Source organism: Sarcophilus harrisii, chromosome 6 (assembly GCF_902635505.1).
Source record: "Sarcophilus harrisii chromosome 6, mSarHar1.11, whole genome shotgun sequence".
Taxonomy (NCBI): Eukaryota; Metazoa; Chordata; class Mammalia; order Dasyuromorphia; family Dasyuridae; genus Sarcophilus; species Sarcophilus harrisii.
The window spans coordinates 1219558-1233263 of record NC_045431.1 but is presented as its reverse complement, the minus strand read 5'-3'; the positions used below and the strand labels follow the sequence as shown (position 1 = coordinate 1233263).

The window sequence follows — 13706 nt, the reverse complement described above, 5'->3', positions numbered from 1 at the left end:
TCTCTTGGGCTTCCCTGCCTCACGCCATGCTTTTACCTCCATTGTTGCTGTGTCTAAAATGGCCTCCCTCCCAACTCTGCTCATTTACATCTGCACATACAACTAGTGAGAACTTCTCTAGAAATGACAGCTCATGCATAAAGCACCCAGGATGCTTCAGCCTAGAAGGGAGCTCTCCACTGGGTGATTCCCACTGGACTTTCTTTTTATTTTAACTATTTCTGTCACTCCTTCACTCTAAGAATGCATCTTATCTCCTCTATCAGACTGAAAGTTTATTCCCAGCACCTAGTAACCATATAATCCCTGTGAGATCATATCTCCAATCATCTAATAACCAAAAGGACAGTTGGGAGCACAGTGGGTAGGGTGTCAAGCCTAGAATAAGGAAGGCTCATCTTCCAAAGTTCAAATCTAGCCTCAGATACTTATTACCTGTGTGATACTGGCAAAGTCACTTAGCCTGGATTGCCTCAGTTTCCTCAGCTGTAAAATAATCTACTACAAAAGGAAATGGTAACCCACTCTCATATTTTTGCCAAGAAAACCTCAAATGGCTCATGAAGAATCGGACATGATTGAACGAACTCAAGAGTAACAATAAATATGTATATGTGTGCATATCTGTGTGGGTATGTATGTATGTAGATATACAGATAGGGCACTGAGAGGCTAAGTCACTTACCCTTGGTCACACAGCCAACATGAGCTGCAGACAGGGCTTGAACTCAGTTTTATCTCACTCCCAAACTAACTCTCTGTATTGCAAGTCAACGTTATTATTATAAAGCCATAACAAAATGAATAGGGTATGTGTGTTATATAGGTGTTATATATATATAATATTATAATTTGTTTTTGCTTTCTTATACAAATTTGAGGGCGACACAGTGCACTACATGAGATCATGGGATCATACGTTGTGGAATCAGAGATACAAAGCTAGAAAGGACTTCTGAGACCATCTAGTTCAACTTTCTCAGTCAATAGCCAAAAAATAAAAAAGGAAGCACTAGAAAATAAATCAGTTCCTGAAGTCATACTGGGCGTAAGCTTCAGAGGAAGCATTTGGACCCAAGTCTTCTAACTAGAACTGGGCAGCACCTTTTCTTCTGTACCTACGCCATCTCTCTCCATAATAAATGGAGTCTAATCTAGCAGAGTTTTATTATATTAAGCCAGAGTTACCTTGAAGAAACTTCTTTCTGAACACCTGGAGCCCTTCTGAAGTCTTATTTCCAGAGGAGTCCAGCACAGTGAGGCCTGTAATGTTGTCCAGCAAGACAAGGTCCGAGAGGTTGACTGCGGACAGAGTCCTGGAGTTATTGATGAGCAGCCTCACGGAGGCCGTCTCGGGCTCGCTCTGCCCAGACACCTAAAGCAAAGCGGAGGAGAAATCAGTGGGGTACTCCTTCCCCCAGGGGCACACTGGTCAAATGGGGCAGAGATATGGGATCTCTGGCAAGGGGGCTGCTTGGCACTTTGCAGCTTGCTAATGATCTGTCAGGCTGCTCCATCTCAAATTCCCAGGGAGGTGGGAACTCATGCATGACAAGCCGTTGCCTGGAGACCCCGTGATCGAAAACCTCCATTTTGAGATAGAGTGCGGCAGCTTTTGCAGAGAAATGTTAGCTGTGGGTACAATAGGAATCCGGGAACCTGCACCTCACCTGGTGGGAAAGGCACAGAGCGTAAGACAGAGCTTGGCAGACGCCCCATCAGTGTTAGCACAGGGAGCCCATCGTTAAGGCGAGAATTTTTCAGAAATTATAAATGAAGTTAGGCTATATTTCTTTCTCTTTTCGAGACCCATAAAGACACATTTCATGGCCTAGTCTCTCCATTATATTTAAACGGAAAGAATGGCATAGTGGAAAGAGCCTTCCTGACCTTCTTGGGGGTTTACTTGGTAGAGAGACTAGAATGATTTGTAATTTGCTTCTCCAGCTCATCTTCTAGAGAAGGAAACTGAGGACAACAGGGTGAAATGACTGGCCCAGAGTAAGAAGTGTCTGAAGTCAGATTGGAGCTCATAAAGAAGAGTCTTGCTGTCTTCAGGTCCAGCATTCTATGCACTGTGCTGCCTCGTTACCCAAGAGAAACAAGATCTGTGTTCAAGTCCTGGTACCCATCAGGTTCTTGTGAACAAACTACCATGTTTGTGAGACTTAGTTTCTACATCTGTGGTATAGGGGTGATACTCAAGGCCTTTTTAGCATGGTGGGCTATGCTAGAACATTAAACAGAAAAGGTTCTGAGATATTCCAGTCAACATCTAGTGACATTTTACATTAGATATTTAGTAAACCTTAACACATAGATGTAATTGTGATGACTATGATGGTGTGGCAAGGAATAAAGATATACTGAAATTAGCTTTATGAGTGATGATTACAGGTGGTTGGACTCGACCTCCAAGTACCATTCCAGCTAGAAAACTTTGGTTCTGATCATTTGACATGGTCATTGGAAAAGAAATTCAAGTTTCAAACAGTGAGGGCAATCCATTGTGGGAAAGAGCTTCAAAGAAAATCCTATTATTGCTATTTTTTTTCATAATATCAATCTTCTAGCTATGTTATAGCTAATGTACTAGCTCTAAAATAATAGTGATTAAGAAAAGGTGGGAGAGAACTGGTTAGGTGCCAAAAGAGTCTCATGTGATTAGGCCAGGGAGGGAGCTTTTTGTTGTCTTTTAACAGGCTTTCCTTTTCCGTTCAAGATTGACCTGATGCTAATGGAGAGAAGCCTAAATCACCCCTGCTGACCTTCAAACTGACACTGACTTAGGTAAAATATCTGCCTCTAACCTTCAAGAGAATCAGCAAGTCAAACTATAGAAATTCTAAGAAAAGAAAAGGCGACTACATCTACCCCCACTAGACCAAAAGGCTCAACTGGCCACTTGATAATGACTTATGATAATGGCGAAATCCAATGAGCCACAAATCCCTTCCAAGAGAAAACATCATTAACAGAGCTTTGCAAATACCTTTTAAAAGAAGACAAATTTGGGGAATAGTAATGATGATTCCCTCCCTATTTAGAAATCAATAAAATGAATGTTTTCCAGGAAGATGACTGATTAAAAACTTTAAAGTTGTCTTCCAGCCAAATGACGAGGAAATACCCAGATGGCTAACTTGACCACTGCTCACAAAGTATCTGTTCGGCTACATTTAAAGTATTTTTTAAAAACAGGCAAGATAAAATGTAAGATATTAATTAGATTTCAAAATGGAAGCTAACTTTCCTTTAAAGTACCTACCTGAAACTAATTTACACTTCTTATTGCTCTCAGAATCTAGGCTGATAATTTGGATACTGGAGGGAAGTTTTAATTTGACTTAAAAACAAAAGGATGTCTTAATAACAATCTCACTTCAAAAGCATGATGGAAAACATCTGCGTGAACATTAATAGGAGAAAAAGAAGCAGCCTTATGATGGAAATATATTATGGACTGCCCACCTCAGTGGAAGATCAAGATAAGGTCTTAAATATAGCTGCTTTTTTGTTTTCTCTTATCTTTAAGAGCGTATTGCAATGAAAAGATGGAGAGTACTACATAGGAAATTAAGTTCTTTTCCTTCAACTTTGTACCTTCTCTTCCATTATTAGAATATAATTTCCTGAGGGGCAGAGACTGTTGCTTGTATTTGCATCCTGATATGTTATAAAGATTTTTCTTCTTGTGTTATTCATTATTTCCCCTATGTGACTCGTGATCCTTTGGTCATGTTTTAGCCGATATATTTCATCATAATATATCATAGAATTTTCGATTTGAAAAGTTCCTTGTAGATCATTATATTTGACCTCTGAACCAATTCAAGAGTCCCTTCTGTAATAAATAAGACAGATGTTCATTCTATCGCTGTTGAAACATCTGAATGCTTTTCATATAATTAGGAATTGGTAGAATATGAGTTATGACTGGAATGTGGCAACATAATGGAATAATTTATTCAAAAGATATATTTGGTGGAGAATGACAGGAAGGAGGAACTAAGCAATATGGTATTAGATGTACAATATAGACAACTGGTAGTAGAGGTAGAAAAGCAAACAGTTTAGGAAACATAAAAAATAGATTATACCAATGTAGCATGACACAATAATGAAGGGAAACCTCACTCATCTGCTAAGCTTCTTTCATTTCCACAAACAGACTTGATGAAAGTCATGGCTTATTTATATGACGATTTGATTCTCTGTTAGGTAAAAGAAGAATGGCAGGATTCTATGATTTTACTTGGAATCTGTTAACCAACCAGAAAAGATGGTGAGAACATGGAAATGAAGGCTGCCTCCAGAAGGGTGATGTGGTCCTTTACAAAAGGATGATAGGAATGAACCGAGTCCAGGGATGAATGTTAAAGCTGAGCACAAAACCTTCCTTCATCCACTACACTGGAGGCATGGATCCAAGTAGAGAGAGCACACTTTTCACGGAAGGTGATAACAGATGAGAAAAGAAAGGAACCAAGTGTCATTTTCTTCATGAATTTGCCACTAATAAAAGTAGTCTTTGGGGGAGGAAAAAGAAATTACATGTAATTGCTACAAAGTGAAACTCAAGACTAATGAGAAGATAGTGAGAGTCCATTGCTGCCTTCAGAGATGAACTATATGGTAAAAGCACTGAGAGTAATCATTTCATGAAGAGAAGAAATGCCATGGGACTTGGGAAAATGCTGTTTCTTATTTTTAAGAAGGATAAATGATACTTTCCACACCAGAATATGATTCCTGAGGAAATTTTGGAATAAATAATTAAAGGGACAAAATATGTTAAAGAAACTATCAGTGATCGTTTAGAGTCAGAAAGGCTTCTTCAAGAAGAAATTATTCCAGACTAGACTCATTTTCTTTCGGCTTTTGATTGAATTACAAGACTGGTAGAGACCACAGGGGAAAAAGATACCTGCATTTGAGCAAAGAATTTGACAAATCTATTCATAATATCCTTACAGACAAGAAGCAAAACCATGGGCAGGATGATAGGCTAGTATCCAAAGCATCACCAAAACTTTGGTCTTCCCTGACCGTGAGTCCGGAATGCTTTCTATTCTATTACACTGTCTCCCCTGCCAAATTGATAGGGCTTTGGTACCATTCTTTGAAGCTCAGGAAGGCAATGGTCTGAACTACAGCCACCAAGGGACATCATTTTCCAGTTACAGAAAGTCATGAGTGTTGTCTCCAGAGTCAGAGAGAAGCTAAAGTTCTCAATTATGGAAGACATGTCTCCATAATAAAATGGTGAATGTTTCAAGTATCAACTATAAAAAATATTAAAGCATTCAAGGCTCCTATGTTTTACTATATATGTGGAACTAGGATGATTCATCTTTAATGTACAAAATTACTATCATCTATTGAAACAAAATGCATTTTTCTCCTCAAATGCAACCCACACATGAAAACTTACCATTGCACATTTTTGGAAAATTATCCCATACTCGGAAGACACAGAAATTCTGGAAACATCTTCATGCTGGAAAAAAAAACAGTCAGAGAAATCCATTCAGCTATGTGCTCTTTGTAGAACCATAGCTACAGTATACTTAGATGAAGATGAGAGGAGGGGATAATGAAGACCAATGGCCGCAAGCAGAATGTCTGCTTCTGTCCAATGGCTTTGCCACTTTATCCAGCAGATTCCAGAACAAGCTACTGAATTTAGACAAGGAAAGGACCTTAGAGATCAACTTAGCCAGCAATTTAATTTTATGAATGAGGAAACAGACTCAGAGAGATGAAATATTATGATCAGTGCCATTCACAAAATACACAGAAAAGTCCTGATTTGAACCTAAGTATTCTGAGAATGTTGTATATAGAAAGTGAGTGAACTTCAAAGTCAAGAAGATTTGGGTTCAAGTCTTAGCACTGACACTAGATGCTTGTGACTTTGGGCAAGTTATTTAAAGTACTCTAAATATCTCTGTAAAACTCAGTGACAAATGCCAACATGCATTGGTAGACGCTGTTTCTTTACCAAGGACTTCTCAATGCCAATGAATCAGAGTTCCAATACTGCTTTATATTTTGACTCTAAACCTAATGTTTCCTCCACTATAGCAGGGCACTTAATATTTCCCCTGAATTTTAGATGCCTAAAAATGTGGGTAATAATACCAAATCTCTCCAAGTCAGCACTGTTTTGCTGACAGAATTGGACAATATCTATGCAGGCACTATGTAAATTCCAAAATACTTATGTAATGAGAATGTAAAATTAAAGACAGAGAATTTCCTTTATTTCTTTTTTATTTCAAAATTCAATATGAAATAAAATTCAAAATGAAATAATGAAAACTTTTGGAAAGCATTTTGTCAATCTTAAAACTATCTAAATGGGAAATATCATTATCATCATAATCTCTATCAGAAATATATTTAGTTAGTTATGAAACATATATAAGTTGTATAACTTGAAAAAAAATTGGCCTGTAAGAGATAGCTCAATTGTTCTTTGCTTTTGCGTGAGATCAGAAACTGAGTGCCGGTGTATGGGAGATCAATAATACGGAGGAAAAGGCACAGCTGGCTATTTTAGACTTTGCACATATATTACCATTGAAAACTCACTTTCACCCTATAAGAATCAATTTGCCCACTTTTAAAATGAGGCTACTAATATGTTCGGCAACTTTAACTTGATGACTTTGAGCTTTGTGGTATCAAAGACATGACCTTCTCAGATTCTGCCTCCAAAATTAACCACCTAAGGCAATGTTCTCTGCCTAACTGTCCTTTCCTATAGCAGGTCATCATTTTAGTCAAATGCTTCTCAACATTAAGGGAAGATTCCCATTGGCTGCTACTGAGCATCCCAGATTTTTAGACCTACAGCTTGCCTCACCTGCCTCACCAGAGAGACATTAGAAGTCAACAGGTTTAACCTGGCTTTTGGTGTTGTTGATGGTTAGCTGTTTTTAGTCATGCGTGATTCTAGGACTCTTTTAGGATTTTCTTGGCAAAAGCCTTGTAGCAGTGTGCCATTTTCTTCTCTGGCTCATTTTTACAGATTAGGACACTGAGGCAAAGAGGTTAAGTGACCTGCCAAGATTACACAGGGTCTGAAACTGTATTTGAACTTGGGTTTTCCTAATCCAGGTCCAATTGTCTATCCACAATGGTACCCTCATTTCACAGAAGAGTATCTGGAGATCTGCTACACTGAACTCTCTCCTCTCCCCCCAGATCCCCAGGAATCCATGAGACACACCGTCCTACAGTTGGCAGGCCCTAATTGTCAATAGTATTTTCCTTACTGAGCTGCCTCTGTCTCCCTGTAACTGCCACAAGAATGCTCTGAAGAGTAAATGGGCATTATGTATCAGTAGAGGGGTGCCATAGAGTGATTCTTTGGAGTACATTTTGTACAACAATGGAGCAATAATGTCGATTTTCAATATGTCAAATGGTTTACTGACCAGGTTGTGTGTGATAGAAGAATCTCTTTTGAATAAAGTTTTCTTGGTCCATGAGCTTATCAGAGAAAATACTGAATGACTCCAAGGTTCATCGGAGGCTGCTGAAGTCAGGAGCACGTCAGAATCCTCAGTTCTTTTGTCCTTTCCTGTTCCAAGGGGCCCTTCAGCTAAAATTCAACCACACATGAGTCACAACATGAGTTAAAAGGATACCATGGTAAACTCTGCAGTCAAGCATGGCATTAGCCAGAACTACAGATTACAGTGATTCATTTTTCTAGAGAGCTTCAAGTTTTTACACAGTGGCTTTCCCCAAAGAACACTTAAGGGCAAGGCTTTAAGGATTATTTTCTCCATTTTTCAGAGAATGATGGAGAACTCAGGTGACATGCTCAGCCTCGTGGGCTGTAAATGGCTTTGCCATTCCAAATAAGTCAACATAACAGCACTTGGTATTAGATTGGAGCCCAATTGATTAGGTTCCCTTCACTAAGACAAGGTCGGCAAACTTGCCAAGACTCAATCTAAAGGAAGTTTGCCTGTCCTTATGTCTGTCATCATCTGAATATTCATGATTGATGGGAATGATTTACCCAACTCAGTTCATTCAGTTTCCCTTCTGTGCCTCAGTTACTAATATTTAGGTGACATCCATGATTAGTTATTCACAAATAAATTGTCTGGGCTGGGGTTATACATGCAGTTTAATTTCCCTCCCAATGATGAAAGTAGGGAACAGGAAAAGCAATAAAATACAACATGCATATCTTTTGTCCTGCTTCTTTAAATTAGTCTGTATACTGTGTTCAATCACGGTTGGAAGAGGGTATACCTCAAGGGTTTGATTAAAAGTCAACCAGACCAAATTTGGTGTCAACAAGATAAAGACTGAGACATTTACCCAAGTCTTAGTAATTTTCAGAATCTTCCCAAAATCAGAATAATGTCCCCAAAATGAAGCAATTACAAGTACCTCCACAGTCTCAGACATCAAGAAGCCAAGAGGGCTCCTTGTGAATGCACAGCAGAGAATACCATGCTTACTCATTCACTAGCCACAATGTGACCCAAGAGCTTGCACTCTGGGATCCACCCAATCATCATCTTCCTGTGATTGCAGAATCTGACAGCATCCCTTTCCCCAGACCATTTTGTAGCAGACAAAGTAGACCTCAATTTTGCCTACCCTGTTGCAAAGATAGGGGAAGTATAGGAGAGAGGTTTGAACTGTACTTGGAGCTGAAGCATTCAGTAAGAGAACTAAAGGAGGAAGGAAGGGTTCATGGAAAATGCGAGTTTGGTTTTTTGCATGTCTCTAAGGCAGCCTTTACAGCATCTAAAATGCCATCAGGGAAGCCGGACACACAGATTTGTGATGCATCTGTGGAGGGATCAGGGTTAGATCTATGAGAACTGATGAGGCTGCCTGAAGAGCATGTACAAAAAAGAGGAGAGGGATCAGCACAGAACCTCAGGTAGCATCCATCATTAGGGGAGGACATAGATGTGAGCCAGAACAGAAGATGGAGAAGGAACAAGAAGATAAAGAGAATGAAGAGACAGTCAGGTCATGAAAGCCTGGAGATGAGAGGACCCGAAGAGAGAAAGAGCATAGGCAGGAAATAGAGAAGGGAGGCTGGGAAGCATGCTCCTGAGTGAGCAAAGGTCAGCAAGAACTTTGGGAAGAACAATTTCAGTGGAGTGATGAGGTCAGAAGTCAGACTGCAATGCACTGAACTGAGGAGCAGAAAAGGAGAGATGAAGGAGAGGCAGCAAGTGTAGATGGATTACTTTTAGGCATTTGGTAAATTTAGGAAAATATAGGGTAATTAGAACTAAAAGGGGATCTAGTGACAGTATTCAATGATGGAACAGACTTAGATACATGGAGGCAGCAGATCTGGAAAGGTTGCATTTTTGAAAGGCAAGGGACCTAATTAAAGTAGCAAATATAAGAGCAAGACCATGTAGTACGGCATAAAAATTCATAATCAAATGCATAAAGGCAGAAATATTAAGTCCTAAGTCATTAAAGACCTTGAATAGACAATTGAAAACTAAAAATTCGCAGAGTGGAACAACAAACCACAGGAAAAAAATCAATTTCATCAAAGAGAATAACAATAATGAGACAACACATGAAAACTTAGAGGATACAGCCAAAGTAATTCTTAGAGGAATTTTGTAAAACTTGATATGCTGACATGAATAAAACAGAGAAAGAAGAGATTGGTGAATTAGGCAGGCAACTAAAAAAAAAAAACTTGAGAACAAATTAAAAAAAAAACCCAATTAGAAATCCTGAAAATCAAGAATTAATAAAATTCAAAGAAAACTATTGAACCTTAACTCAAAATAAAACAAAGAAATGGTTTTATGAAAAAAACCTAGTAAAATAAACCCTTGATTCTTTTATTTTAAAAGAAAAGAAAGAAGAAAACCCAGTTACCAATATCATTTTTTAAAAGTTAAATCACCACAAATGGAGAGAAAAGTCAAGCAATACTTAGGAGAAATTTTGCCCAGCTGGATAACAATAAACCTGACAATCTAACATAAATAGATGATAATTTACCAAAGTATAAATCACCTAGATTACTAGAAAAGTAAATAAAATGCTTTTTAAAAGAACATATAAGCAGCAAATGGTTCTGGTAAGGACTAATGCTACCATATTGTCAGATACTGACAGAGGCAATAGTGGAGGGGGGGGGGAATAGGTTGGATGTAACATTAAGGGACTTGGAAATGAAGAGAATTGGAGAAGTTGTTAAGATGGAATGGCTTAGACCGTGTAAGTAAGAAAAAAGGTGAGATCTTCAACTAAGAGAAAGAGGAAAGAAGGAAGTGAAAGAGCTCTGAGAGAGGAAGAGAAGATTTGGAATAATTGTAGATGGAGTGAAAAGAATGGCCCTGGAATCAGATACCTGGCGCCCAAATTCTAGCCAATACTTAGCAGCACCATGAACTTGGGAATGTTACTTTGAACCAAGGATTTAAATGACCCTTCTTTTCATCACCCAGAGCATAGCATAATAATTATTGACATGGGGTTGCAATAGTAGGTTATTCTAGATATACAATTATAAGTATTAAACATTTACAATAAATGTTTCACATTATTTGTTTGAAAACTCTATTCTTTTAGGGAAATATAATGCCATATATATCTAATGAAAAATAAAACTTATGAAATAAATCTATACATATATACATAAATCTATATAATATTATAAATAAAGTTACAATGCAACAGAGCAATTTGATTTTAAGATCTTCTAAGAGAGATTATATGTAGCCAGCACATTTACTGAGCCCCGAGAGACAAGGATGAAAGAAAATCTGAAACTGCTTGTTGGCGATACTAAATCATCAGAGCTGAAATGGGGCACAGCATTATGACCTAATCCTTGGGGGTATAGGAGAGGATGGGAAAGATGCACGCATAGGATAAGAATACCTAGACAAGTCAATCCATGTTCGTGGGGCTATACATCTATACAGCAGGATAGTCAAGCTAACAATAGCACACTTCTGCCTCACAGAATTGTTGTAAAATAAGCCACCATTAATCTTCTTGCATGATAGTGTGACAAATGCCACTCTCAAAAGATCTGGGTGGCCGACAGTACAGAGGCAGTTTATCACAAAGAGATACAAGGTCTTCGTTTCAGAGAGCCAGCGAAGAAACAAATATTTCTCTGTTGATTAGAAAGTGGGGGTGTGATGGAAAGAAATAATGCACATTCTACCAGATGCAAGCATTTAATCACTTTGGCTTAAGTGTTTGTACAAAGTTTCACTGGGGCAGGTTCAAGAAATGACAGTGATATACAACATAAAAGATATAAAACTAATAATAAACATACTGGCTAAGTCATATGGCAAAGAGGGCAGAAAGATGACAAATTTTGATTTATGAACTGGGTCCAATGGTGCTATAAATAAACAGGAAGCCAAAATTCAGTGAGACAAACTCATGGTTCAATTATCTGGACAAAATGGGGGCATTCCAGAATTATTTTTGATCTTGAGGAGAACCATATTGTCATTGTATTCAGCAAGGAATCCAAAACGGACCAACCAGAAATGCTAACTAGGTGAAGGGCACAAAAGAGATAGAGAGCTGAATGGTTTCAATTGAAACCATTGAATTCTTCATTGTCTCTTGGGTATTTTCTATGTGTACTCAACTCTAGTCACAATGACCCCCCTCCTCTTTACCTCTGGGAATTCCTGCCCATCCTCTGGATCCCAACTTCAACTCCACCTCCTCCAGGAAACCTTTGCTCATTCTGAGACCTAGGGCAATCTTCCATCAGAGAACACACACAGTTCTCAGTTTGCGTCTCTCTGATGTTGTTACCATGAAAGATTAAGTACTATACTCAGTTCTATTGCTATATTACCTTCCTTTGGTAGCTAGGTGACCCAATGCAGAAAGTTCCAGGCTTGGAGTTACCTCCCGAGTTTGAATCTGCTCTCTTCCTAGCTGTGTGGACACAGCTTATTGGGACAAGTCACTTCACCCTGTTTGCCTCAGTTTCCTCATCTGGGAAATGACCTCGATGAAGCAATGGCAAACATTCCAGTGTTTACCAGGAATATGATCATGAAGAATCAGACATAGCTACAAAGTGACCAAGTGTCTCTAAACTCTAAATTCGTCCTCAAAGACAATACTCTCATCTCTATGTTACATGTTCCCTAAGAGATAGGCTGCAATTCAGTTTTTCAGAAAATTTTTTAAAGAGTCTTTTCAGATGGATAATTATTTAACCACACCAATGACCTGAGGGAGGATGGGAACCATGGTTCATCCTCCTCCCATATATATATATATATACTTTTATACTTTTATATTTTTATATCTACATCTATATCTATATATACTTTTATACTTTACTTTTATAGCACTGTGTTACTTTTTCTTTTATTCCTAACACATTACACTTTGGTACTTTTGTTGTCATATGCTCCCTTTTTGGTCACGTCTTACTCTTTGGTTTCCTACCATTGTTGAGTTCTGCTCTTGTTCAGTCCTGTCTGGGACTCTTTGTGACTTCAATTGTTTTTTACTTCCCATTTTCAACATTCATTCAATTGTTTCTTTTGTATCTTTTTAAAAATTTTCTTCTTTATATAATATTTTCTTTATTATTATATTATATTATTATATAATATTTCTTTATATAACATTTCTTCTTTATATTTCTTTAAGAAATAAAACAAGCATTTCCATCACAAAGTAGAATAGAAAAAAAAAAGATTGTACATGAAACAATTTTCACATTTTTTTTACTTCCTGGTGACCTGCCTGGCATCCAGGAATGTCTCACTCTACTACTGGGATCTCTTCTGTGATTTGTCATTTCCTTCTTTGGCTCACTTTACAGATGAGCAAACTGGGGCAATCGGTATTAGGTGAATTGCCCAAGATCACAAAACAACTAAGTGTCTGAAGCCAGATTTGAACTCCCGAAGATGCATCTTCCCGACTCCAGACCCAGAACCATATCCACTGTGATTCCTACCTGCCTCCTGGCTCATACCACACCCTTAAAAAAATTCATGCTGCATGACTAACTCTGAAGTCCCCACAAAGTTTTCATCAGTAGACGCCAAATCAATATTTTGTAACTTGAAATGCCCCTTTTAAGAAACTTTACTAAAAGATTTTTTTCATTGAATACATTTAAAAAAAATAAAAGACACAGCTAGGTATATAACTCAATTTTGGTTTTTAAAGAATTTAAAATACATGTGAAACTATTGGTGCTAAAGAGAAGTTGCAGAGCCCCACAAGCCCGTGGATTTGAAAGGGAACTTAGAAATCCATGAATGTGACCCCTTTACTTTGCATATGAAGAAACACATACTTTTAACCAGTTCTTCATTCAGTTGGAAGGAGAGCAGCAGAAAGTGGAGGTGCAGGTGGGAATAAGCCAGCCCTATTCAGAGTTAGGAGGAGTTTTCCTCCCTTGTTGCTTCCATCCCCTTTTCTTACACATCTGTCCTTGTACCTGACTCTTTGGCCAACCTCAGTGGGGCTGCCTCCCCTGAATGAGCTGTGCTCTGTATCTCGCCTGTTTACAGAAAATATCTTCTCCTATCCAACTGTTCCTCAAGCAAGCCCTTCTGTAGGGAGCCTTTCTGCTATATGAAAAGGTACCGAGAGTATAGTCCCTTTCAAACATGCACCTGACTGCTTTTACTCGGGTACATGTTTTCTTTATATTACATATAAGATCTGCATATATT

General features: G+C 38.3%; 1 protein-coding gene across 2 annotated transcripts in view; it reads right to left on the bottom strand.

Moving 5' to 3' along the window:
• Positions 1 to 13706, bottom strand: part of EVC2 (EvC ciliary complex subunit 2) — a 157463-nt gene that overhangs the window by 127416 nt on the left and 16341 nt on the right. For both annotated transcript variants that reach the window (XM_031943199.1, XM_031943200.1), the window contains exons 3-5: positions 7446 to 7612; positions 5435 to 5500; positions 1189 to 1375 (exon numbers count right to left, since the gene is read on the bottom strand). In XM_031943199.1, the coding sequence (XP_031799059.1) occupies positions 1189 to 1375; positions 5435 to 5500; positions 7446 to 7612 (420 nt within the window). The remainder of the gene's footprint in view (positions 1 to 1188; positions 1376 to 5434; positions 5501 to 7445; positions 7613 to 13706) is intronic.